The sequence below is a fragment of the Molothrus ater genome, chromosome 9 (assembly GCF_012460135.2).
Source record: "Molothrus ater isolate BHLD 08-10-18 breed brown headed cowbird chromosome 9, BPBGC_Mater_1.1, whole genome shotgun sequence".
NCBI classification, from domain to species: Eukaryota; Metazoa; Chordata; class Aves; order Passeriformes; family Icteridae; genus Molothrus; species Molothrus ater.
The window spans coordinates 1,158,469-1,185,384 of NC_050486.2; the positions used below are offsets into that span (position 1 = coordinate 1,158,469).

A 26,916-nucleotide genomic window follows, 5' to 3' on the forward strand; every position below is an offset into this window, starting at 1 on the left:
AGGCTGTGGCCAGGGCTGTGCCGTGTTCAGCCTGGCAGGGCTGGGTGATTGCCAGGAGCTGGGAGGAGCAGGAGGGCTCAAAGGACACGGTGTGAGCTCTCAGGGGACAGGCCACCAGCCTGTGCAGTCCTTCTGAGGGTGTTGGTGCTGCTTGCTCCCGTCTGCCATCTAAATCCAAAGTCTAAAAATACCCCTGGCAGCCTGGCGTGGTGCCAGGCGGGATTTCAGGGCTGTGAGAGATCAGAGCGGCATGTTCCTGGCAGCTGCACAGCTCTGGCCATGCTGGATGTTGGTGGCACGGCGCTGTCCCCAGCAGCCGCGGGCTGTCAGTGCGAGAGCTCCTGCAGGGACCCTGCTGTTTGCCCGCCAGGTGGCACGGGCTGCTGTGCAGGTGCTGGTGGCACTGTGCTGCGGGGACGTGCCCACCCACACTGCCTGCTGCGGCTGGGCACTTGGGCACGGCACTGGGGGGAGTCCTGGCGCTGGTACAGGCACTGGGACAAGGATCCGGCACTGGGACAGGTGCTGGCATTGGGACGGGGACGTGGCACAGGCACTAGGGTGGGGACTTGGTACTGGGACAGGCACTGGCATTGGAGCCAAGCACTAGTGTGTGTGTGTGTGTGTGTGTGTGTGTGTGTGTGTGTGTCTCTGGCACTGAGACTGGATCCCTGCGCTGTCACGTTCCGATCGATCACCGTCACCTCTGTCGCGACTCTCGGCACTGCCCGTGTGCCCGGGCGTGGCGCAAGCCGCCACTCCGCATGCGTAGGCGGGCGTGGCAACTACATATCCCGGCCGGCGTTGCGGGTCCTGCGCATGCGCGGGAGGCTGGGCTTGGCCGCCATCTTGAAATCTGAGCCAGAAGCCGGGCGCCGCCGTGGCAGGAGCATCTCGGCTCGGGGCGGTGGGGCCGGGGCGGGACGGGAGGGGCAGCCCGCGGTGAGGGGCAGCCCCGGGGACGGGGGCCGTGAGGAGAGAGGGGGCAGCATCGGGGACTTGAGCTGTGAGGCGAGGGAGCAGCATCGGAGGGGCGGGGGGGCCAGCTCAGGTGTGGCTGTGAAGATGTGAAGGAGGTGGCGCAGGGTGGGATGTTCTATTGAATCAAGGGTTCCGGCGTGTGACGTCCCTAAAAAGAGGGTATTGGTGCGGTGAGACGTGCCGCCGGGCTCAGGGACTGAGGGAGATGTGCTGACCTCGCGAAGGTCTCCTGAGAGCCCGCGGGAGTGGGGTTGTGTGCCGGGAGGGAGGGAGGATGAAGGAAAACTGCCGGATCTGCGGCCGGGAGCTGTGCGGCAACCAGCGGCGATGGATCTTCCACACGGCGGCCAAGCTGAACCTCCAGGTGCTGCTCTCCCACGTCCTGGGCAGGGAGCTGTGCCGGGACGGCAGGTCCGAGTTCGCCTGCAGCAAGTGTGCCTTCATGCTGGACCGCATCTACAGGTTCGACACCGTCATCGCCCGCATCGAGGCCCTCTCCATCGAGCGCCTGCAGAAGCTGCTGCTGGAGAAGGACCGTCTCAAGTTCTGCATCGCAAGCATGTACCGCAGGAACAACGACGACTCCAGCACAGAGGACAGGGCTGGGGAGGGGACCGTGGACCTTTCCAACCTGCCTGATGCACGGTACGCTGCCCTCCTCCAGGAGGACTTCACTTATTCGGGGTTTGAGTACTGGATGGATCAGGAAGAGCATGGCCTGGAGCCGCACAGCTGCCACGGCTCCGAGGGGGCAGGGAGCCGCCCGCGGCGCTGCCGGGGCTGTGCTGCCCTGCGCGTGGCCGACGCCGACTATGAAGCCATCTGCAAAGTGCCCCGAAAGGTGGCCAGGAGCATCTCCTGCGGGCTGTCCAGCCGCTGGTCGGCCAGCATGGGCAACGAGGAGTCGTCTGTGTGTGATGTGGCCGAGTCCACCAGCTCCAGGGTGGCTGTGGATGGGGACAGCATGGAGGAAGGCACACCTGCATCCTCTCTTGAGTCTCTGGACACCACCGTGGAGGCCAGCGCTCCGCAGCAGAAGGATGAAGATGCAGATAAGGGGCTGAAAGGGAATGGGAAATGTGACGATTTCTCGGATGATCGCATGACCCCGAGCTCTTCACTGAGTGGGAACAGGCTGGAGCTGGCCCTCAATTTGATCAAGACTTTGGACTACAAACCCCTTCAGAGCCCCCGAGGCAGCCGACTGCCTATTCCTGTGAAGTCCAGCTTGCCCCCTCCCAAGCTCAGCCATGAACTGGCAGATGGCAGTGCTTCTGCTGGCTTAGCATGTGCTAGTTCTGCCTTCCTGAGCACAGACAGAAAATCGTTTTCCAGAGCTCCTTTGGGCCTTCCCCTGGAAATTTCAGAGCTGCAGGAGCTGTGGGATGACCTCTATGAGGATTATATGCCGCTGCGGGTACAGGTAGAGGTCACGGTGCCGCCCTTCCATTGAGCATTGTCCTCGTGGTCCATTGCTGAGCCCACTGGGGATTCTTCTGTGCTGAGATAATGCAGACAGCCACGTGTGGCTGATCAGGGGCTAAGAATAGGCAACTCGGTCCTTTTTAGGTGTGCTGGCGCTCTCCTCAGTCATTCTCTTGTCTCCTGTCTCCTCCCGGTGTTCTGGGAAATGACCCTTCCCCCCTCCATCAGCCCTCCCTGACACTGCAGCCTGCTAGGTGGGTCTAAGCTCTTTGTCATTTTCCTGCTGAGAAAACACCACTTTCACTTCATCTTTAAACTTAAAGTCGGCGTGGCTTTTATCCACAAGTAAAGGGAGTATTTTAAGCTTCTGGGCATGTGTTTTCAGCAGGTGTGTTTTCTTTGTGCCTGAGTAATGGTTGGAGTGTGGGGAACGCCTGCCTCCAGCCCTGCCTCTGCAGGTCAGGCCTCCACCTGCCCAACGTGCAGAGCCACCCAGGCATCTGTGGCCTGTGCCCCGAGGAAAAGGTGTTTTCCTCGCAGGTGGATTTGTGCCAGAGGATGACTTTAGGGTTGGTATTCAAGATAATTGGTTTATTTTCTGATCCTTTGAAAAGATCTATCACTTAGTGGCAGGTGTTGCTGAGAGGGGATGAAAGCTCCTGCTTTTGGGAGGCTGTTATCTCTCTTGATAGCAGTCCTACCTCCAGGTTGCCTCTGTTTAGCTGGCTTTAATGAAATTTCCTTTAGTATGCAGTCAAACAGCCGAACTCACTTCTCTACCACGTCCAGTAATGAATAGAAGGCCTCAGTCAGGTTCAATTCTGGAATATCCGTGTCAACCTAATTGCATTCCCATTAGCAGCCTTAGTGCTGCCTAATGCTGTAGGTAGCCTGGGGGATTAGGAAAATGCTCGTTTATTACTATGGCAACTGTGGCAGTGCTGAATTGCTCTTGCTCTTTAGCCGGCTCTGCTGTCCCATCTGCTTGGGCGTTTCCCGGAGCTGTGTGCTTTTTTCCATAAAAGCCTGCTCGAGAAACGATGCTAGGGAGGAACGTAGGAAAACTAGTTTTCATCTGGAGCCCAAAGGCATCGCGCTGGCAGCCGAGGATGTGAACCAGGGCATCGTGGCTCATTTGCTGATGGTTCTCACTGCTCGGGGTGTGTTTGCAGGGTAAAAATGGCCTTTCTCTGAGCACCGTGGTGTGTTTGCAGGTTGGCTTTGTGTCACACATGGCCATCCTCCTCTACGAGCTGTGTTTTGAGGAGTTTCTCCAGCCTCTGCCATCCGACCGGTCCTGCCAGGATTTTATCCTGCGGGATTTTTTACTGCCGGTTCCTTGCCGTGACAGCAGCAGCTCTTCAGCGCAGGGTCTGGCTGAAGGGGGAAGGGCTTAATCCTTCGGATGGCTTTAAGAGCAAAAATGGGAAGGCAGATGCAGCTACTAGGCTGAATCGTTCTTGCACAAATGATTTTTCTTTCGGTTTGTAAAAGCAGCGCCCTTCCTATAAGTCAGGTGCTGTTGCTGTCCAGCGATTCCTGTGCATAAATGTGAAAGGAATATCTGGAATATATAGGACCACAGTTCTCTTACTGCTTTTGCAGTTCTTTAAATTTATGGAGCATTCTGATGTCAGTGACCTTGTAGGTAGCGTCTTGCCGGGCGTTTCCTTGAACCAACAATTCCTCCCTTTCCCCAGCACAGCCCCAGGGCGGTGGCACCAGAGGGAGCCTTTGTGAGACACTCCCGCAGCTGACTGCGGTGCCCTCCTGGCAGCCCGGCTCTTCCCCGCTGTGCTGGGCAGTCTGAGCTCGGCAGGCTCAGAGAGTGCCGTGATTATCATTTTCAAAGAAGTGTTCTGTTGGGTCAGTGTGTGCGGGGGCTGCTGTGGCTGCGCTGAGGAGAGATTGGCAGTAAAATGCTGATGTTGGAGAAGTCGATATGGCTGCAGGGAGGCACAAGGGAGGCAGCTTGGGCTTTGGAACTTTGGACTCTGGAGCTGGCTCTGCATTTCCCCTCCCTGCTCTTAGCTCTTTCCAGGTTTTCAGCCCTTTTTCTAATGTGAAAATTGAGGAAATGTGTCTTCCTTTTTCCCCCTCTCTGTTTTAATCAACCTTATATCAAAATAAGCTGCTATGACAAATTCCAGCAGCTCTCCCTGCCTCATCCAAAGTCTTCTGGCAGAGAAAATATGTAATCACCGTGACTGTAAGCGTTCACTGAAATCCTAACAAAACATCAGGGTAAAGGGAGGTGTTATTTCTGTCTGTGAGAGGCAGTGCACAGATCTGAGGGAGCTCCCCTGTGCTGATGGCTTCCCCACAGACAGCATTTCTGTGGCCACTGAGGATGAGGATTCAGCCTGACAGTGCTAATTGGAACTGACTGTTCTGGCTGTGCTGCACTGCCTGGAGCTGGTGCTCCTGTGTGTGCTCCAAAAAGCCCTGCCACATTTCCACAGCCTCTGTGCTGCATCCAGCAGCCCTTTCCAGGGCTCCCACCTAGAGCAGGCACCAGTGCAGTCAGTCCTGTGTCGCTGATAATATTCAGGAGTGCTGAAGGAGCCCTGTGAGGGCTGCAGAGGGTGGCTGGGATGAGTGCTGCCCTAAGGAGTTAATTCACTGGGCGGGGGACAGCAAAATTGTAAGGAGGGATGACAAGGGATTAGTGTTGTGCTCAGCCAGCCGGCTCTGGCAGGCCACGTGGCACAAAGTAGGCTGTTTACATTCCCAATAAATGGGTATGTGTCATGAAAAAAATCTCAGCTGTGGCACTGAATTTGCTCCTGTTTGAGGAGCTGCAAGGAATTGTACACGGTGTGGGTGCTGGAGCACGGGAAGTGGTGAAGGAGAGCCCAGAAAATCACAAGTGGGGGGGTTCAGAGCAGGGAGTGACTGCTTGGTTGTGGCAGGAGGGGAGTTGGTGGGAAGGATTGAAGGTTGTAGGCTTGATAAAGACACAGAAGCTCAGCAGAACATGGGAACCATTCAGTGCAGGTTTTGAAGCTTTTTTAAAATGCCAGCAGGGCACATGGGAAGGAGAGCAGGTTTCAGGGCTATGGCTTGGGTGTGGGGAGAAGATGCATCATTAGCCCACAGACAGTGGTTAGAGCTATACAAGCTGCTGGGCTCGTGGTGCAGCAGTGAGGAGAGACAGGGAGCTCAATCAGAGCTTTGGGGCACCAGGGCACTTGTGGCACATGAGGCAGAGAGCTGCCAGGTGCCAGCCTGCCACCCCGGGGAAGGGACACACGAGTAGAGTGATGTCTCAGAGCCAGTTAGAAAAGCACATGGGGCGCGTTTAAACCCGTGCTGCAGGGTCTGTGGTGGCTGACAGCTGAAGAGAAGAAGCCAGTGCAGGAGCTGAGCCAATGTCTCATTTTTCACTGTGTTTCTCCTTGCAGAATTTGCAGGATGAAGGGCAGCAGGCAGCTCCAGGTAGCGCTGCAGCAGGGGAGCACGGGGCCGATGTGCGTGCAGCAGAGCTGCAGGGCAAACTCCAGCACTTGGAAGCTGCCAACAAGGTATTTCTTCATGGAGAGCACATCCAGTGCTATGAGTCTGATGTGGTTAGTGTCAGAGGGTGCCTCCTGGCCTGGCTGGAGGCAGGTACCTGCACCTCTGTCCCAGCAAGGTTGTGTGATTCTCAGTGCTATTGTCTGTCAGATTCAATTAAAAGCATTTGCTTTTTTTCCTGCAGCTGGGCTGCGTAAATTTTCCATATTTAATTTTGCAAATCATTATTTTGGAGGAACTTTCCACTTGCCTGGTGAGCCTTCCAGGAGCTGGTGAAGGAGATGCACAGGGCTGTTTCCTGTCTCTTGGATTTGCATGGGCTGAGCCTGGTCTAGGAGAGAGGGAGTCCTGGTTTCATTTCTGTTTAAATACTTGGGAAAGAAACATCTGAGTTCTCTTGAGGCAGATCAATACTAACACATGTTGAGAAGGGTAAATGTTCTTAATTATGCTCTTGAACTCTAAGGTAAATTATATCCTCTGGAAAAATCCTCACATTAAATGTGGGGAAAAAAATTGGGATGGAATAATTATTTAAATCTAGGGATGGCCATAAGGTGCTGCAGCTGCCTGGACTGCAAAGCTTGACGGAAATAGAGACCCAGGGCCCAGTTAGAAGTGTTTAAACAGGTTGGGGGAGTGTCTCAGGTCAGAGATAACAGGACAGATGTGTCAACAGATGAACAACAGGAGGAAATTATGTGGCAGTACCAGCTCCAACTCCAGAAGTTGAGTCCTGAGTAAGCTCATAGGAAGAGGTGTATCATTCAACTTTGAGAATCTCAACAGGCAGCATGTTTAAAAATGCTAATAAGCATTTGTTTAACTGCACAACATGTCCTGTGTCATGAGCTTTACGGTGAAAGCAGCAAACTGTCCTGAAACTGAGTGGTAGTGCTCTCTTTAGGGCGAGACCATCAAAGGCAAAGGTTTCTCAGGTTGTAAACCAGCCATGGAGACTGCTGAGAGGTTCCTGGCAGTGGCCAGGGTCTTTTGTGCTGAAGCCAGAACTTAATGCTAAATAAGCCACTGATTTGATCAGTGAATGTGTAGCTTCTTCATGCTGATATTTTTCTTTCAGATTTTTGGGAGGATTTTGGGCTGAAGCAGCCCCTTTCCTTTTGAGTAAAGAGAAACAAATGATAGAAACTGAGAGGGAGGGCTGCAGGGCAGCCTGAGGAGTGAGGCTCTCCTGGGGTATGTGGGAGGCATTATGGTATGTGAACCCAAGCCTGGAACCTCTGCCCTGCACACCTGAGGGAGCAGAAGCCCTGCAATAAGTCCTGTCAGGGGCCTTTGTGTTTACTCACCAGTCTCCACCCAGCTCCAGCGGTGTTTACAGACTCTAGAGGGAGCCACGTTGATCTCGATGTGGTCAACACCAGGGCTGTATGGAGTAAGGAGTGGAGGGAGTCTTAAGGGTGTTTACATAGAGCATTAAGCAGGATTAAATAAACCAAACTTATTTCTGTCTTCAGTTGTTACAGGAAAAGCTGAATGAATTGAATTTCGAATTAAAATCTGTTCAAGAAACATCACAAAGGCAAGATCGTACAATCCAGAGCCTGAACGAGGCCCTGAAGAGCAAAGAGAGTAAGGTAATAGTTCAGGGTGGGCAGGGTGGTGCTCACAAAAACAGGGAACTCTGTTCCAGCCCTGTGGGCAGTGGCTGAAAAGGAATGCTTGAGCCACTGCTTGGCATCCTGCCCCTCACTAAATTATTTCTTGCAAAGCCTCTTTCATATGGTGCTGAGGTGTCATAATGCAGGCTGGAGGCTTGGGATGGGAGAGTTTGTGCTTGGTTGCCACTGACTGGGTTTCCTGTGCTTGGGCTCAGACAGAGGAGCTGTACCACATCATCGAAGGGCAGAATGAGACCATGGCCAAGCTGCGGGACATGTTACACAGAAACCATCTGGGACAGCTGCAGGTATGCCCTGGAAAGCCTCATACATCCTGGTTTTTAAATCCCTCATGTGAAGAGAATCTCTTGAGTTTCTGTGAACCCTGCTTTTTGGTAGGTGTCAGAGAGCCCACTGTCACCCCAGGAGCAGCAAATGTCACCGCTCGATCTTCAGAACGCCCTTTTCTGCACCAAGCTGGAGGTGCAGAAACTGAAGAGAGCTCAGCGCCAGAAGGAGCATCAGCTGGCTGAAGCCAAGAGAGCAACCCAGCTCCTGGAGACCACTGTCCATGAGGAGGAGCAGCAGAAAGAGGCAACCTGGAAACACAACCAGGTATGACAGGCACTTAGCCTGGAAGTTTCTGGGTTTACACGACTAAGGAGCACTGAGGTGGTCAATACTCTGCTCTTGTTCAACATTTCTGCCAACAGCAGACTGGGCACACTTGCCTAACCCCTTCTCACATGTGTGTCAGGGGGAATTCTCCAGCCTCCTCAGTGTCATAGCTGAGGATTCCGAATCAGCAAAGACCCTTGATAGTGGGTATGTTGTCACTTGTACATCACTGGCTGGTGCAAATGTCCCATCTCTTTTTGTGGTGTTCATGTCCCCTGCTGCACAGCTTAGCTGTGATTGACTAAAGCTCTGCCTGTGGCCAGAGCAGGGGGTTTAGATGGATGGATACCCTGGGCAATGAAATAAATTCAAACACCATGGCAGTGTGTAAAGTTGTAGCATTGCTGATAGCTGTTCCCACAGCCCTTCCTCAGACTGGCCTACTGTTTATGGTTGTGTTGAAGACTGAATTCCAAGGTATTTGCCTTTTCCTTCCAGGAACTGCGTGCTGTGGTACAACAGCTGCAGGCAGAGCTGCAGGACAAGGCTCAGCAGCTCCAGACTTTGGAGTGGGAGAAAAGCCGTGAGCTGCAGGCCCAGGAGCAGAGAGTTCAGCGTTTGATTCAGCAGCTGGCTCACAAGGAGCAGCTTCTGCAGGTGAGATCAGCAGAAAGATCTGACTTGAGCATAATTAAATGGAGTCCCTGATCCTTCTTTCATGTTTGGCCATGCAAAAGTCTGTCTGTAGCTTTCATGCATGTCCTTTGAAGAAAGGAAGGAAGGAGAGGGCTTCTGGGCCCCCAGGGTGAGGAATAAGACACAGGTATCCACATACCTCAGCCCCAGCAATGCCTGGTGAGCCTGGCAGGGCTAGTCAGCTACCCCCAGGTGCTGGGACTACCACCCTTCAATGTGGAGGCTAGAGCAAGCATTGGGTGGAGGAAGTTATCCCTGTGTGCTGCTCTTGGGATGGGGGAGGTTTCTGTACTGTCAGTTGTACTAGGGAGTGTGTGTCTGATCTCTAGGAGTCCAGGGAGCTTCTGCAATGCCAGCAAAGCTTGGAGAAGAGCCCCGCAGCCATGAATGCCATGTTGGAGAAACTGCAGCAGCGTGTCAGCGACAGGGATGCTGCTCTGGAGGTGAGCACGTGTTGTAGGCAGTGTTTCAGCTGTCCCTGAGGCTCAGCCTTTGGGTTACCATCAGCCCAGGCTGACCCCAGGGGTGACCATATCTTCTGCATGCTCTTCATGGCTCATCCTTTGAGAGGAGTCCCCCTGGCAGGAGGAGCTGAAGTCCAACATACAGAGAGTGTTGGCTGCAGAGCCCCATGCCCCCATTGTGAATGATGCCCTCTGTCACCCAGAGAGCAGTAGATGAGAAGTTCTGTGCCCTGGAGAAGAAGGAGCAGGAGCTGCAGCAGCTGCGCGTGTCCATGCGGGAGCGCGGCAGCGACCTGGAGAGGCTGCGCAGTGTCCTCTGCAGCAACGAGGCCACCATCCACGTGAGTGCTGGGCCTGCACAGCCCAGCAGGGCTCTGGGGACGGGCTGTCAGACACACCTTCCTGTCAGTGCTCTGGGGACGGTGTCTGCAGGTGTTTGGCTTCCTCTGGCCTTGTGGTGGGGCAGGTTCCTGGGGCACTCTTGTTTGGGCTGGGCAGAGAGGCCACCTGGAGCAGATGGATGAATCTGTGTGACTCTGCTAGCAGTAGAGAATTTCCAGTTTTGCTTAATTTGGGATTAAGTTTGTGTCCCTGCTTGAGCTGCTTCTGTTGTGGTACTCAGAGCCTGGAGAGCCTCCTGAAAGCCAAAACCCTGGAACTGGAGCAGGTCTCAGCAACCTGCCAAAACCTCCGCTGGCTCAAAGAGGAGATTGAAGCCAAATCTGGCAGCAGGCAGAAGGAGCAGGAGGGGATCATCCAACAGCTGCAGACCTGCCTGCATGACAGGAACAAGGAAGTGGAGGTAAGGCCTTAGCTTGGCTTCCTGAGCCTTCAGCCAGTTTGTCCATTGAGAGAGTGGTGCCAAAGCAGAGGCTGCTGCTGCCTCACCTGAAGCTGTGCTCAGTGTTTGAAGGCTGGTTGCTTCTGGCACTTGAACTTACCTGTGCCTGCTGACACTGCTCCCTCAGCTACACCCAGGCTGGAGAGTCCTTGAACAACTCCCAGTCTCATTCTTTCCTCCCCCTTGCTCAGGAGCTTACAGCAACTCTGCTGTGCAAGCTGGGCCCCGGGCAGAGTGAGGTAGCAGAGGAGCTGTGCCTGCGCCTCCAGCACAAGGAGAAGATGCTGCAGGATCTGCTCAGTGACCGGAACCGGCAAACCGTGGAGCACGATGCCGAAATTCGGGAGCTGCTGCAGGCTCTGAGCACCAAGGAGCAGCAGAGCAGAGTGAGTTTTGTGCAGTGCCACAGTGGGAGGCTGAGGTGGGTGGCACTGACTTTAGTTAAGCAAAGAGAAGCCCTGGAGTGGACTGAGAGAAACAGAGGAGTTGGTTCCTCTATATGTGAGGGGCTGGTGAGCAGAGATGGGAGGGCTGCACTGGAGTGGGGGTGAGGGGCCAGGAGCTGGTTTGCAGAGCACTTGGAGTCTCCAGTGACAGATGAATATTGAAGTGGCTTCCCTTAGTCTCCAAGGAAGAAGAGGGTCTAGGACCCTCACCCTGGTCATGGCCCTATCCCTGATTTTCCCCCTCAATCAGGTGGCTGCAGAGAAGATGGCACAGGCTTTGGCTGAAAGGAGCAGTGAGCTACAGCTGCTGCGCCAGCACGTGTTGGGGAAGGACCCTGTTGGGACCCAGTCAGCTGGTGCCAGGCCATTGAAGCAGGACAAACCAAGTAAGAATCGTGCACTGTGTTTCTCTGCCTGTGGCCTTGGGGTTTCAGAAAGAACTGATTGCCACAGAAGTAAATAGGAGAGAGAAGAGCACCACAGAGAATGATAGAAATGAAAGTGGGATTACCAAAAAGTCTTCCTATAGAAGAAGGAGAAACTGAGGAGCAGGAATGCTGCCTGAGTGTTCTGATCTTGATTTCACCAGCCTTTGTCACTCAGTGTCTCTTTGTTTTGATGGAGCAGTAATTGGATCCCTGGGGCACATGAGAGTATGAAAGACATCCACCCTTTGACCTTGTAGCATTGACCCACTCCTTCCTTGGGCTGGGCTGCCTTGCTGTATTGTAATCCCCTCCCTGACATTGTCACATTCTGGTGGGGACAAGAGAGCTAAATTTAGGTTTCACTAATTCTTGGCAGAGCCTGCTGGCTGTTTGCTGTCTCTTCCACAATTGGAGTTGGTATTTTTAAAGCAGCTTTGCTAAAACCCCCTTTGAGGCTGAACACAGCTCCAAGGCTGCATATACCATGGCTCCTACTTGAGCAGCTGTTAATGGTTTACTGATGAGCTGACTTGTTAAATGTTTTTAAGCAGCTGTAAACAGGTTTCTATTCCCAGCTCTAGAGACTTCCAGGGATGTGTTTTCCTTCCTGCATGGTCTCTTTGGGCCACATCTGAGATAAAGATGAGTCTCAGTTGAAATATGGTCTTGCTGCAATTGATGAAACCTGTTTAGTCTTTACTGTGAAGACACTTGCTGCCAGCAGCTTCCCAGTGCCAAATAAAACAAGGCCAGTGCCCTCTTCCCCACAAGTACAACTTCTGGGTGCAATTCACTTGTTCCTGCTGCCAGGCTACATCCCCTTCATTGTCTGTTCACATTTTAGAGGTGTCAACAGAACAGCCAGCAGCTTTGCTGCAGTCCTGGAGTTCTGGGGAAGCTGTGTGTTCCCCATGAAAATGCAAACCTGCAGACTTTTATGTTTTCAGGAGATACTGCAAAGAGCTTATGGAGCTACAGTCATTGCTGGATCCCCACAGGAAGACAGCAGCTGCAGGACAGAGGAAGGTCAGTGTGGGACAGCATCTTTTGAGGTCCCCAAATATGACCAGGGCTTTCTGCTGTGGGGAAAACATGATTACACAAAACTGAGGAACAGTAGAGAACTTTGAACAAGAGAATTTTGAAATAAAGCTCTGCCTGTCTTCTGGGTGGTGTCTGAGAATGGGAGTAAGAGAAAGAGAAAGGCTGCTTTTGGGTTTGAGGTGAGGTGTTTCTGCTCAAGATCTGATGCTGCCCACTGGAGAGTTTTTGACTTTGTTTCAGGCTGAGCTGAGACAAGTGTGTAACTGTTTTCGGTTTTGCCTTGGGACCAGGACACGTGAACTTTGCCAGGGGTAGGACAGCAGGCCTGTGATGTTGCCATTGCTTTCAGCTGCTCTTGAAAGACCAAGCAAGGAAGAAAAGCATTTACTGAGAAACAGTGTGATAGGGAGCACAAGCACCAGGGCCCTGTCTTGCCAGAGAGGGATTGTGTGTGATCCTGGGGTCTGAACTGGCACACAGGTGTTCCTGCAGTAACCAAGCTGTCTTTGCAGTTACAATGTCAGCAGCAGAACTGGAGAAGGATCTTGTCAATGCCAAAGAGGAGCTGGAGCTAATGGCAAAGAAGGAAAGGGAAAGCAGGGTGAGCTTGTGATGGAGCCTGTGCTGATCTCCTTTGCTTTTGGGAGACCTTAGGGGCCCTCACTGGAGGTTTTGGACCCTGCTCTTGTGAGGGTACCCCAGTGAGAAATGGAGGGCAGTGTCCTGCAGGGGGGTGTTGGCTTTCAGAAGTCTCTGAGGGGCTTCTCTTCCCTCTGCAGCGGGAGCTCACTGCTCTCCAGTCTGTCGTGGCCACACAGGAGGAGGAGCTGCAGGTGCAGGCCTCAGATATTGAGTCCTTGACCAGAACCATCCAGATGAAAGAGGACCTCATCAAGGTGAGATGCTGTGCTAGGCTGGGGGAGTTCCACCTGGGAATGCTGCAGAGGAGTCTCTTTGTTCCCCACATCCTCGGAGCAGTGTGGCTGGCTATACCAGATGCTATTGCTGCTGGTTTGCCTACAGCTCTCTGGGTTCCTTTGGCCAGAAGGCAAAGGCCCCAAACCCCCAGACTGTTCTTATTTGGTGTTTTGCTCTTTCTGTACCAACCACCCTCCTTCAAGTCCTTTAATCAGAATGCACCCTTCTTGTGTCCCCTCTTGGTTCTTACTGAACACTCTGGTCTGTGCCTAATCCACTCTCAGTGCTTTGGCATTTTTTCCTTAGAAGACCTGGATCTTTCCAAACACTGGAAACTTCTGGCACTTGCATTCCAGGGAGGTTTGCAAAGGTGCAGCTGCCTTTGTTACTGATCCCTTCCTCACTGAGCTCTCCTGCTGTTTGTTGGGTTTCAGGATCTACAGATGCAGCTGGTGGATCCTGAAGAAATTCCAGCCATGGAAAGGCTGACACAAGAAGTGCTGGTGCTTCGGGAGAAAGTGGCCGTAGCAGAGTCCCAAGGACAGGAGGCTGCTGGAAACAGAAGGCAGCAGGTAGTGTGCCAGTGAGGCAGGCTTGGATGTGCTTGTGCTTCTGCTGGCACTCAGGTATGAGGTTTTGTTTTCAGCCTTTAGATAGGCCAGGGTGTGCTTGTTCTTGGAAGCTGGCTGTGTGTGATTGTGGGAATACAGAGGAGAAGATCAGCTTTCTTTAGCACTCGTCCAAAGAGCAGAGGCTTTTGGGAGTCCAGGGATGACGTGAACCAACTTGAACACAAGCAAGAGAGGAAAGAGAATTCTCAGTTTGTCAGGGACAGGTAGATAACCTCCTTTGGTTTCTGTCTCTGTTTAAGAGCTGCACCTTGTCTCTTCTCTCCAAGCAGTTGTTACTGATGCTGGAAGGGCTGGTGGCTGAGAGGAATCGGTTAAATGAGGCTCTCCAGGCAGAGAGGCAGCTCTATGGCAGCCTGGTGAAGTTTCACACACACCCAGACAGGTAAGTGAGGCTGCCTTGGCTCTGTGCTGCCCTGCTCTGCAGGCAAGTCTGAGAGTTTTCAGTTTTAGAGGGAGTCTAGGCAAAGGATCAGCCAAATGCCTCTTTGAGAGTCCAAGTTTTAGGCTGCCTTTTTCCCTTGAAGAGGCTGCAGTGGGCAGCTGTCATGGCTGCCTAAACTCCCCCCATTGCCATGAGATTTCCATCTCTGTTCCTTGGCTTATCTTTTCCCAGCTCAGTTTCCCACCCACACTTGGCCACCTTTCAGAGGCTGCTGTCAAATTCTCAGCCAACTGTTGGGTTGATAAGGATCCCTCTAGGTGCTTATCCAGGCAGTTGCCTGTCCCCTGATTTAATCCCCTGCCCTTCACAGGGCTGCAGCCTCTGGGATATTTGAGCTACCTGATAGCAAAGGGAGCACATAAGTGGAGTGCTTGGGAAAGTACTGCAGAACAGCTGCGACTCCGAGGCCCCTACCGCGGGCTGGGGCCTTTTTTGGGGGTGGCTGCGCTCTGGGGAAGTTGGAGGTGAGGCAGCAGGTGCTGGGCCGCTGGCTCGGTGTCTGAGGGCGGGGCCGGTCTAACCCTCTTCCCTCCTGTGCCGCGCTCCGCTCAGCGCTGCGAGAGACCACGCCCTGCAGGTGGAGCTGGAAGGGGTCCACGAGCTGCGGGGACAGCTGGAAGAAGCTCTTGGAAGAAGCTTGGAGTGTTTGAGCAGGCTGGAGACACAGGGCGCCATAGGAGGTGGGGAACAGGAGCGTGTGAGAGTCCTCCCCCAGCATGCCTTCTGAGCACTGGCGCTCGCCCGCCTGCCACGGAAACGGTTCACTAACCTGTCTCACTGACTGAGCTTTGGTACTTGCTGTGGTACGATAGAACTGGGGCAGGGCTTCTTTTTTGTTTTATTTTTGAGCTGCTTTGGAAACGGCGATCAGTGCAATCCACCTGTGTCTCGTGTACGTTCCTGTCTGACCCACCCTGGTGGCCACTGATGTATTTGCACATTCAAATCATTCCATTTTAGTTATTCCCCTCTATCTCCCTTCTTTTCCAACCACCATGGGCCAAATAAAGATTCCCTATCTCTGAAGGAAACACCAGATGTTTTCTATCATCTCCCAAGTGCATGAGTGTGAGTTTTTGTATTCCCTCACCATTTTTCTTACCCAGTGACACCCACCCCTTGGGTTGATGGTGGCTGGCCCAAAGGGAGACAGTGTATCTGGAAAAGTGTGTTCCAGAGACAGAATTCAAGACCTGGGGACACTTGCCTGGGCCTTTTACACAAGACTTGAGTGTAGAACCAGCAATTCAGTTTATGCTTAAACCAAATCCTACTCCAGTGTTAATGATTTTACTGACTGGCTTTTTTTCCTAATTGTAAGTTGTTTCAACATAATTTGTGAGTGCCTTCATGGGAGAGTTTCCTCCTCTTTAAGACAGATGGTCTGGGGGGACTGAGACCTGTCCCTGCTCCCAGGGTCTGGGCTGGGTCTGCTCCCTTACTCGTAGATGTACATATCCCTTAACATGCTCCACGTGTCCCTTGGGCCATGGACAGGACCCTGTTTCTGAGGTGTCTGTCCCGCTTGGCCCCTCTGCATACCTTTTCCAGGCTCTCTTCCACCTTCTTTGGGAATGTGGGAGCTGGTGTGAAAGCTGAAAAACAGTAGCAACAACCCTGCAAGGATCAGGGCTTCCCATGCACAGTGGGCTGTGGATCTGCTGTCTTGTACTCACTTCTCAGAATGGCAGGAGCAAATTTTGCAGCTCTGAGCATCTGTTTGTGCTTGCTGGGGAGGCTGAGCTAGGGGCAGGCAGAGCAGAAGAGCTCTGTGGTGCTGGGCTGCACACCTGGACTGAGGCTGCTCTGCTGCATGGCTCCCTGCAACTGCTTCAGATGGCACCACCTGTGCCTTGTGCTGCCCTGGGGGCTTCTCCTCCCTGTGCCCCCGGGGCTGGGAGGCAGCAGAGCTCCCCTTGGCACCCAGCAGGGCAGCACTGCCCCTCTGGGTCAGCACTCAGCTGCACTGTGACTGGAGCAGTTCCCCTGTGGCTCGAAGGGACACAGCTGGGAGCTGCTGGGCAGCTCTGGACTTTGTTAGCTTTTCCTTTCTTTGTTTCATCTCATTCCCTTCTTCTCACTTCTCTGTGTAGCACCATCTTCTCTTCATCCTTTTGCTTCTCACTTTGTAGAAGCCTTTGTGTCCCTGTTCTTACCTTTCCATTTTCCCCCTACCATCCTGGCGCTGATGCCCAGCTGGCCCCTGGTCCCTTGGGTGCCATGGAGCCCAGGACCCAGCCCAGACTCGTTGGCATGGCTGAGAGGAGTCTTGGCTGGTGCTCGGGCACCTCCCTTCTCCACCTGTGTCTGTTTTGCTGTAGATCTGTCCCTGCCTCTGTTAGCATCAGTGCCCCTTAGGGGCAGTGTTATCCTAGGCTCACGTGCCCCAGCTTTTCTGGCCTGTTCTTTAAGGCCCCCTCTTATCTCTGATAGTCCTGGCTGAGCATTCCCTGCCTGAGATCACCCTCTGTCAAACTGTGCAGTGCTTTGTGCTGTCTCGTAGCTCTTTGTGGAAGTCACTCTTTCCTCTCTGAACTTCCCTGAGGACCTTGCTTCCTGTCCCTTGTTCCCAGCAGTGTGAAGGCTCCTGTGCAGCCCCTGTACCCGAGTGTCCCGTGCTCGTGGGCAGTGTACAATTTGCAAGCATGCAATTAATTCTCTGTGCCTTCAGGCTGGGCTGAAAGCCTGAGGAGTGTGTGGGAAAGCAGAGCTGTGGCTGCATCTCTTGTCTCCTGTGCTGGTGGCTGGTCACAGAGCTGAGCAGCCTGGTGTGCTCCTGCTGTGATGGGGGCTCAAGCACGTGCTGAGCACCAGCCAGGGCACAGCTGCCCTGCGTGCACACATCTCTGCTCCTCAGCCAGCTCCCTCTTCTGCCCCTTGGTTTTAGTTGGGTTTGGGGTCCTTTTTCCTTGAGAATTGCGCTCCCTTTTACTCAGCCCCGGAGCACTGGGAGCCGCGTGGAGCTGTGGGCAGTGGTGAGAAGTGGGATGCTGTGCCCTGGCACGAGGGCTGGTCCTCAGAGCAGCTGTGTGTCCCTGCTGCGGTCCCTCAGCCACGGTGACCCACCTTGAGAGCCTTGTGGCCCTCAGCCCCCAGCAAAGTCTGCGGCCGACGGTCTGACCCCTCACCCTTCCGGGCCCCCAGGCACTGCTGCCGCCCCGGCTGCTTCAGCCGCCGGCAGGTTCTGGTTCTGTCCCTGGGGCTCCGGGGCTGGGCTCTGGCTGTGCCGAGTGCCGCCTACAGGAGCTGCTGCTTCCCCGCGCTGCTGCTGCCGCCGAGCCATTCGCTCCCAGAACAGCATTTCTCTTTTGTGTGGCACTGATGGCTGTCCTTGCTCCCCAGGGCACTGATGGCTGTCCCTGCTCCCCAGGGCAGTGATGGCTGTCCTTGCTCCCCGGGGCACTGATGGCTGTCCTTGCTCCCCCGGGCACTGATGGCTGTCCCTGCTCCCTGGGACATTGATGGCTGTCCCTGCTCCCCAGGGCAGTGATGGCTGTCCCTGCTCCCCGGGGCACTGATGGCTGTCCTTGCTCCCCAGGGCAGTGATGGCTGTCCTTGCTCCCCAGGGCAGTGATGGCTCTCCCTGCTCCCTGGGACAGTGATGGCTGTCCCTGCTCCCCAGGGCACTGATGGCTGTCCCTGCTCCCCGGGGCACTGATGGCTGTCTTTGCTCCCTGGGACACCGCTGCTTGCGTGGACAGGCTCCACCGTGCAGGTGGTGTCTGGCCAGGTTCAGCAGTGACGTTCCACACATTTTTGCAGCCTCATGGCACACAGGGGTCTCCTGAGCGTGTCCCCAGCTATGAGCATAGTGCAAACGCCTGCCCTGCTGCAAGGCACCTTCCTGGCTGCTCCTTGGCTATTCTTCCTGAGAGCCAGATGCATCCCTGCTGGCTTCCCCTTCAGCAGTGATGCTTGGCATCTCTCTGTGCTCCCCTGCTCTGTGTTCTGCCTTGCCTGGCAGCTCCAGAGTTGATGGATTTGGCCACAGGCAAAGCAGTTACCTCTCCTTTGGTGCACAGGCAGCTGTGGAACCTGCCCTTTCACAGCTCTAGGGGGTAGTCTTGGGCCCTGTCTAAATATCTCTCCCCCTGGGGAGAGGAGGGATTTGTGACCGTGTTCACAGGGGTCTTAGGATGAGGGAAGAGATGATGATCTGACTCCATGTTTCAGAAGGCTTGATTTATTATTTTATAATATATATTATATTAAAACTATACTAAAAGAATAGAATAAAGGATTTCATCAGAAGGTTGGCTAAGAATAGAAAAAGAAAGAATGATAACAAAGGCTTGTGGCTCGGACTCTCTGTCTGAGCCAGCTGACTGTGATTGGCCATTAATTAGAAACATCCAACATGGGCCAATCACAGATGCACCTGTTGTATTCCACAGCCTCTCAGCTTCTCAGGAGGAAAAATCCTAAGGAAAGGATTTTCCATAAAAGATGTCCGCGACAGGGATTGGGGATACAGCCACGTTCCAGCTGCCCAGACAAGGGGCTCGAGTCCTCACCCAGGGTTTGGCACCAAGGGGATGGGAGCAGAGCTGTGTGCCAGCAGAAGAGCATGACCCCAGCTCTGCCCAAGCTCTCCATGCACATGTAGGGACACAAGTGTCCCTTTAGCTCTGCAAAGCCAGCACAGGGCTTGCAGGGAGCCCCGGGCCATGCCCGACGGCACAGCTTGGGCACTGAGGGCAGGGTGGCTGCTCCCGAGCTGCCCCTGCCTGGGCGGGAGATGTGAGATGTGCACCCCAATCCTCCCAGCGGGGTGAGGCAGTCCAGGGGGGCTCCCTGCCCAAGCTTGTGCTGCTGCTGCTGCTGGCTGTGGCGTGTGGAGCGGCTGCAGGGTGGGTGGTGCCCGTGTCTGTCTGTCTGTCTGTCAGGGCAGCAAGCACAAGGCATGGATGGGGCAGGAGCCATTGCCGTGCTCCCATCCCCGGGGCTGTCCCCTCTCCCAGAGATGGGCCAGCACAGAGTGCAGTGTGCAGGGAGGGGGTGGCAGCACCCAGGGACGGCAGGGGAAGCTCGGTCCAGCCGGGAGTATCCCAGCAGCGGGTGTGAGAGCAGACACCGCCCTGGGGCTGCCCGCAGTGACCATGGGTACCAGCAGGAGGAGGGGACAGAGGCAGCGCTGCCAGTGGCGCTGCTCTGAGCGCCCCGTGTGCTGTGCTGTCCCCCAGGTCAGGCCGCAGGTACACACACCGATGGCAGCACCAACTTCACCGACAGCATGAAGGAGGAGGCGGCCCGTGGCTCGGCACCCCAGCAGGTGAGTCGGGGCAGCGCCACGCCGGGAGCGGGGGTGGCGGAGCTGGACATTGCGCCACCGCCAAACCGCGTCCCAGCCCTTGGGAAACGTCCCTGTCACCCTTTGTGCCTCTAGAGCAACCCCCGGGCCCGCAAGGAGAATAGGGGCACCGAAAGGAGCACAGCGCCCACCGTGCCCGAACGGGAGCTGCGGGCTGAGGAGGAGCTGCGGGAGCTGAAGGCGCAGCTGGAGGAAGCCGGCTTCTCCTCTGTCTCCCACATCAGGCAAGAGCTCTGGGGCTCTGGAGCCGAGGGTGGCAGTGGCCGGAGGAGACACCCTGCATCCCGGCCTCTGCCCGTCCTTTACCGTGCCTTGTGCCCCCAGGAAGGCGATGCTGAGCCTGTGCCTGGAAAACGCGGAGCTGAAGGAGCGGATGGGTGAAGCCACGTCGCTGCTGGAGAGCGGGGAGCAGGAGGAGCCGGGGCTGGGCAGCCCCCTGGCCCCCGAGCCCCGGCGGCTGCCGCGGAAGAGCCGCGGGTCCCTTGGGGAGCGCCCGGCCGGAGGCAGCGGGGATGGCCCAGGGCTCCCGGCAGAGAGGGGAGCTGTGCCCACCAAACGCCCGGCGCTGGAGACCCGAGCCCAAGGTGACATGCCCAAGAGACCCTGCCCTGGCAGCCCCGGTGGAGGGGACGGGAGCCATGTAAGTGCGCAGAGAACCGGGATGGAGATGAAAATGGAGATGGGGATGAGGGTGGAAATGCGGAGCTGACAGTCCATCTCCCCTCCGGCAGGTGGAGGGCTCGGTTCCTGGCGGGGGCTGGCCCGGGCTGGGCGCAGAGCTGCGCTCCCAGGTGGCACAGGGCCAAAGGCAGTGCCAGGAGCTGCAGGACAAGCTCGCTGCCTCGGAGGCCACGGTGCGGGCACAAGCTGAGCAGCTGGAGAAATACCACGTCCTGCTCCGTGAGTTAAAGCCAGGGTGGGGTGGGGGCGTGTTCTCAGCCCTGTGCATGGGCTGGGCATGGGGCAGGGGTGGTGAATCCTGCCCGGGGGGCCCTGAGCTGATGGTGCTGCCCAACAGGTGAACCTCAGGCACAGCAGCTCAGCAAGCAAGTGCAGGTGGACTTCCAGGACCTGGGCTATGAGACCTGTGGGCGCAGTGAGACGGAGGCTGACCGTGATGAGACCACCAGCCCTGGTAAGGAGAGCCAGGGCTCCAGGGATCCCTGTGCTCTGCCCCCCTGGCACAGAGGAGTGACACACTGTGCCCTCTGCAGAGTGCGAGGAGCCAGATGTGTTCAGTGAGACCAGCCTGGGTGAGGAGCTGGGGTCTCCGTGCCAGCCAGGAATGTCCAGAGTGGGCAAAACTGCCCAGAAAACCATGGAGGATGTGGAGGCCCTGCACCAGCACATCCAGGACCTCAAGGCTCAGCTGCTCAATGCCAACAAGGTGATCCAGAGCCTGCAGCGCCGTGCCCGCTCCATCTCTGTCACCAGTGGCTACACCTCGGGTGCTGAGCGGCCCCTGGCGGCTCCCAAGGCCTCGGCGTCCCCAGCGCACAGCCTGACGGACGAGGACGAGGGCTGGCAGTCGGACGGGCACGGCACGCTGTGCCCACCCGCCCTGCGGGCACACCGCGACCTGCAGAGCCTGGTGCACCGCGTCACCCTGCTCGAGGCACAGCTGCCCGCGGCCAAGCACGGAGCCACCTTGCCCAAGGAGCTGCACTCTGCCACTTGGCCAGGGTATGGCCCTGGGGGCTGGGAGCAGATGGGGAGATACAGAGATTTCCAGGAGCTCCCCGAGGCTGGTGGCTCCCTGTTGCTTGGTTTCCCTGCAGGCAGGTTCCTGGGGTGTTTGTGTGGTAGGGCAGAGTCCCAGCCGTGGATGAGGCACAGACTCCCTCCACGGTGTAGGAGTCTGAATTGTTGCTAGCATAGTCCAGGGTAGGGAAGCAAAAAGGACCTTTGCATAATATCCACATTTTTGCATAATATCCACTTTTATTCAGCTGCACAGTGAGATGTTCAGCTCCCAGCACCCACACCCAGAGCGTCTAGCTTTTTCTCTATGGGGGTCTGGGGGCTGACCCTGGTCTGGGGGCAGTACAAAGGTGAGGGCCAATCGGGGAATAGGGAAGGAGTGGCTCAGGAACATAAGGAACAGACATAGGAACAGGGGAAGGAGCCAGTGGGGTCTAACAGCTTTTTGAGGGAAGCTTCTTGTGTCTTCCTAGACCAGGGACTGCCCCTCAGGGTCTCCACACCATGGCACTTCATCCCTGCTGTGTTCACAGCGCGTCTGGCTGCCCTGTGAACACCCTGCTTGCCCATCTCTCCTAGGAAATACAACTCTCTGATCCAGGCCCAGGCTCGGGAGCTCTCCCACCTGCGGCAGGTGCTGCGGGAGGGCCGTGGGCTGAGCCGCAGCCTGGCCCAGCACCTGCGGGACGCCCTGCGCTCCTTCGAGGACCTCCTCCGGGGCACTGACATCGACTACTACCTGGGCCAGGGCTTCAGGGAGCAGCTGGCCCAGGGCAGGCACCTGGCTGAGAGGCTCAGCGACAAGCTGGGCATCAGTAAGCACCTCTAGGGGGGCAGTGGGGCTGGGTGTCATGGGTGTGTGATGGGTCAGGAAGGGATGCTTTGATGGGTGAAGAGCAGGAGGTGCTCTCACATTACGTGCTGTGTGGGATACCCACTTTGGTTTGGGCTGTCTTGCTATGGCTCTGTGTGGGACCAGGCATCCTGGGGCATGGAGACACTGACTGGCTCTTCTCTGGCTTGCTTTCTCAGGAGATCGACAAGACGGGGAGGATAAAACCAGTCATGAGCTCCTGGCACAGAGGTACCTGTTCCCAAGGAAGGCTTTGTGGGATGTGTTAGCATGGGCACCCTGAGGTCTATCACTGCTCTTAGGGTGGGGGCCCAGGGTGCCCTCGGGGTCTTTGCCCCAGGTGGATGTCCTGGGGCTGCTCTGCTCTGGGGATGGCAAGCCTTGTGGGCACTCTGTATCTCTGAGCAGCCGTGCATCACTAGTGGGACACAGAACGTGGGGCATCATGTAGGAAAGGGCTGTGGGATGGAGCTCAGACCTGGTGATGGGCCATCTCCACAGGCTCAGCCGAGAGCTCCAGGAGAAGGAGAAGGTGATTGAGAGCCTGGAGGTGAAGCTGCAGGAGCGCTCTGAGTCCCCAGGTAGCAGCTGCCCACCCTCGGAGTCATCCCACTCTGCCAGCAGCTCATCCTTCACCTCCGAGGGGCTGGAGCCCTGCTCTGATGGGGATGCAGCCAGTGAGTACAGCCAGTGCCACGAGGAGCCCGCCCAACACACAGGTACCACCAGGGGCCACAACTGCAGCACCCCCGGACACAGGGACTTGGCTTCTCGGGCTGTGCCAGGGTCCCCAGAGCACCAGGGAGGAGGGGTCTCTGCCAGGCTGAGCCAGAGCCATGTGACACCCCTCTCTCTCCATCTCTCTCCTGTCTCTAGGCCTTCACTTTGACTCCTTGTCCCAACCTGTTAGTGCCCCCCTGCCTGCCCTGGCCCCCGGGCTGTCCCCCTTCCTCCCTGCTGGGCCCCCTCCTGCTGCGGCCCCGCCACTCCTGGGCTGCTGTGGGAATTCTGTCTGCTCCCTGGCTGAGGCACAGCAGGAACTGCAGGTGCTCCGGAGGCAACTGGGAGAAAGTGAGCACACTGCCTCTTGGCTTGGGTTTGGTCCTGCCTGCCCTGCATGCTGTGCTGTGACACATCATCCCCACCCCTTCTGACCTGCATGTCCTGCCCTTGATCTCCTCCTTCTTCTCAGGGCTATGGCTTTGAGGTTGGGTCCCACTGCTCTGGCTGGGGGACAGTGGGAACGTGGCTTTCATGTAGAGAGGACCTGATGGGTTGGAGGGACCCATTCTGACACAGCATTAGCCCTAGGTGTAGACACTGGCATATTCCAGGTCTTCTAGGAAAAGGCTGATTTGGTAAGGTGTTGTGTAGGAATTGGGTGGAGACCCTCAACCTTGTGTCATGTAATCATCAAGTCCTGGGAGAGCCCCTGCTCCTCAGGGGGAATAGGTTTGGTTGGGACAGGAGGTCAGTGATGGGGACACTGGACTGCACTGTTGAGAAGAGCAACAAGGGGGGGGAAAAGCAGATGAGGGAGTTCGTTGCCCCATTCTTCCTACCTGCTCATTGTCCTTCTCCTCCTCCCTGCTTTGTCCTGTGTGCGCAGGTGTGACACTGCCCATGGCACCAGCAAAGCCCACAGTGCCACTGGGCCCTTTTGGAGAGGGCAGCAAAGCCCCAGCATCGTTCTGCCGACACGGAGCCCTGCAGGGCCCAGCTGAGCTCCCCCATGGCCTCTGGGACGTGCCCCCGCCCGGCCAGCTGCTCTATGGGGCCCTGCCCCCGGGGTACCCCTGTGGGCAGAAGCTGACAGGTATGGTCCATGGTGGAGAGCACAGGGCATCCCATCTGCCTGTGGGGTACTGGGAAGAGATCCAGCACCACAACAGCTGCAGGACAGGGCTCTGCTGTGGAGAGGGGCAGGCCCAGCCTTTCCTGCCCTGAGCTGTGTCCCTGGCTGTGGCAGGGGCAGACCTGCTGGAGGAACACCTGGTGGAGATCCGCAACCTGCGCCAGCGCCTGGAGGAGTCCATCTGCACCAACGACCGGCTCCGGGAGCAGCTGGAGCGCCGCCTGGCCGGCAAGGGCAGCGGTACGGGCTGGGGCTGCGGGGCCAGGCCTCTGCACATCCCTCTGCTCACCCCCTGCACAGCAGGGCACTGGGACAGAGACTCAGCACTGCTCCCCTCCACAGGATTGCCCAGTGATGTCTATGCCCAGACACCGGAGCTGGGGCTGCAGCTGAGCAGGGAGAACCAGGCTCTGCACGAGGAAAACCGGACCCTGCGGCTCCAACGGGACCACCTCTCCCAAGGTAGGGCTGGGCCAGTGTTCTGGGGCTGAGCCCCGGAGGGCACTGGCTGAGTGGGGTGGTGGTGACACCTCCGTGCTCTCTGTTCCCAGAGTTGGCACGGGTGCAGAAGACACTTGTGGCTGCCTGCTCCCGGGCACGGGAGGCTGAGGCAGAGCTGGGCCAGTGGCGTGGGAAGCAGCGGAGGCTGGCAGAGGAGCTCTCCGAGTGCCAAGAGAGTGTCCGGCAGCTCCGGGACGAGCGGCGCTCTCTGCAGGAGGACAATAACAGGTAAGGTTTGGGGTACTGTGGCCTTGGGGCCACAGGACTGGGAGCGGTGGCTGGCACAGGACCCACGTGTCACCTCTGCAGGCTGCAGCACTCGGTGACGCTCCTGCAGCAGCAGAGTGAGGAGCAGCGCCTGCTCCTGCAGACCCTGCGTGCGGAGCTGCACGTCTACGAGAGCCTCCCGGGCCCCTCTGCTGAGACACGAGCAGGTATGGGACCCATGCACGGCATCCCTGCCCAGCCCCTGCCCTTGGGGTGCCTGGCCCCTCTGCAACCCCTGGGTGGTCCCAGACACTTCTCCTGGGGCAGCAGGTTGCACACAGTGGCCCTGCTGGCAGGCAGAGAGGGAGGGCAGGACCCCAGCAGCCCCAGGCACAGCGCCACATCTATCTGCAAGGGCTCAGATGTTTCTTGTTCCAGGCTGCTTCCCATCTCCTCCAGTGCGTGATGTTGGCACTAACTCAGCAGCTCCCCTCCTGTCCCCACTGCCCTCCAGCACGTCGGTGCTCCGGCGGATGGACGGTGGGTTCTGCTGAACGCGTGGCAGCACCCTTGCTGAGCAAGACTGGAGAGCTCAGAGCAGAGTCGAGTGCCTGGGATGGGACAGGGTGGGTCACCGGGGGAGCGGGCAGTGGTCCTCTCCTCACCCAGCTTGCTCCACAGAGCCACGCGGGGCAGACGTGCTGCTGAGGAAGAGCGAGGGACTGACGGGGGCTCACGTTGTCGGCCGCCTGGACACGTACCGAGCCCTGGAGCAGCACATCGTGGAGGGAAAGGCCTTGGCCCGGGAGCTGATGTGTCTCACACGCCCAGCACTCGGGCTGCCCAGCTGCCCGCTCCCGGCAAAGGAGGTAAAGCGTGGGCAGGACGGGGCAGGCAGCAGCTGGGGGCCAGACCCTCGGTGCACCTCAGTGCATTACGTGGCTCCCGAGCCCAGAAGCAGCCCCGAGGGCTGCAGGGGCAGCTGGAGGCAGGGAGCCTCCAGGCCAGGGAATGCTGCCGGCACTGCCCAGCGGTGCTGGGCTGAGCAAGGCCACTCCCCGGCTGCGGCGGGATGGGGGTGCCCCGGCAGCATCTGCTCCCGCACCCTTCTCCCGCAGGCCCTGGGATGGACGGGCACGGGGCAGGGGCATCTGTGGGGCAGCGCCAGCACCCTGCACGGCATCCTGGAGGAGTGCGTGTCCCTCCTTGCTGCCTTCTGGAGCACCGTGCTGCCCGTGAGCCCTGCCCAGCACCAGGGCAAGGTGAGCAGGGGCTGGGGGCCGGCGGGGCACTGGGGCCGGGTGCTCAGAGCTCATCCCCCGCCCCTGTCCCAGGAGCAGGTGCTCCAGGGCGAGATCGCAGCACTGCGGGCCCGGCTCTCCGAGAGGGAGGATGCTCTGCAGAGCACGGCCAGGCGGCTGCGCAGCACAGCCCAGCTCAAGGACAGCATGGAGCAGTTCATCGTCAGCCAGTGTACGTGCGCTGGTGGCACAGCCAAGCTGGCCTGCTCCCCACGTGCCCATGTGGTTCTGTGGCACAGGGACCTCACTGACCCCATCTCTCTCTCCTGCAGTGACTAGGACCCACAGTGTGCTGCGCAAGGCCAGGACAAACCTGGAGGTGAGTTTGCCCTGATGCCCTGGGGATGGACACAGATGGCACACACCCCTGGTGGCTGTCCTGGAGTGCTGAGGGAGCTAGGTGACTGTGGGGGACACAGGGACACATTCTCCTCATCTGTCCTCAGCTAGCATGTCCCTGTCTCCAGGGCACAGTAGTGCTCTTCCTTATTGCCATGTGTTGTCTCTTGCCAGGTGAAGGCCCAGCAGGCCCTGCCTGTTGCGTGAGCCCATGCAGGGCAAGGAGCAATGGCCAGCATGAAGAGCCCGCTGGCTGCTGAGCTGAGCCGTGCCAGAGGGCTGGAGTGGACCCTATCCCTGCTGCTCTGAGGGCTGGGGTGAAAGGGGTCTGGGATGTCCAGAGCTACACAGTTAGTGGGTTTGGGCTGCTGTGGTGGTTGCATGCCCTCCACCAGCCTTTGCTTGGCATGGCAGCAGCAGCTGCTGGCTTGGCCTTTGTCTGGCCCATGCTTCAGCACTTGCTCCCTTCCACCCTCCGTGCTCAGAGTGGGGTGACACAGCCCCCCATGCTGAGCACACCTTGCCCTGGGACCTGGTCCCCTCTGTAACCCCGATGAGTCCCTGTCCCTGCTTGTGGATGTATGTATATGTATATAGACAGAGGTATTGGAAATGCGCTCTGGGGACTCGGCACATGTCGGGGCCCCAGCGCAGGAAGAAGATGTAAGAAATGCCATATTCTGTTCAGTGGCTGAAGAGTCCCCAATAAAGGTTTCCTTTGGGTTGTGGTGTTTCTGGCATGCCTGTCTGCAGCCGTGCTCCCCCTCCCCAAACC

At 57.0% G+C, this 26,916-nt stretch overlaps 1 protein-coding gene across 1 annotated transcript; it reads left to right on the forward strand.

The window, feature by feature from the left end:
* Positions 1-1,045: 1,045 nt before the first annotated feature.
* Positions 1,046-26,866, forward strand: PDE4DIP (phosphodiesterase 4D interacting protein). Its single transcript, XM_036388124.2, has 38 exons — positions 1,046-2,404; positions 5,811-5,930; positions 7,401-7,520; positions 7,760-7,852; positions 7,944-8,159; positions 8,661-8,819; positions 9,188-9,301; positions 9,526-9,663; positions 9,945-10,124; positions 10,355-10,549; positions 10,860-11,006; positions 11,985-12,063; positions 12,594-12,682; positions 12,861-12,977; positions 13,434-13,571; positions 13,901-14,013; positions 14,626-14,753; positions 19,257-19,345; positions 19,460-19,608; positions 19,709-20,024; positions 20,116-20,284; positions 20,403-20,519; positions 20,599-21,067; positions 21,665-21,900; positions 22,118-22,169; positions 22,440-22,657; positions 22,815-23,009; positions 23,548-23,754; positions 23,908-24,033; positions 24,136-24,255; positions 24,345-24,522; positions 24,604-24,728; positions 24,940-25,041; positions 25,183-25,370; positions 25,620-25,763; positions 25,836-25,974; positions 26,075-26,121; positions 26,316-26,866. The coding sequence occupies exons 1-38, from the start codon at positions 1,256-1,258 to the stop codon at positions 26,346-26,348; spliced, it is 6,714 nt and encodes a 2,237-aa protein (XP_036244017.1). The 5' UTR covers positions 1,046-1,255; the 3' UTR covers positions 26,349-26,866.
* The last annotated feature ends 50 nt before the right edge of the window (positions 26,867-26,916 follow it).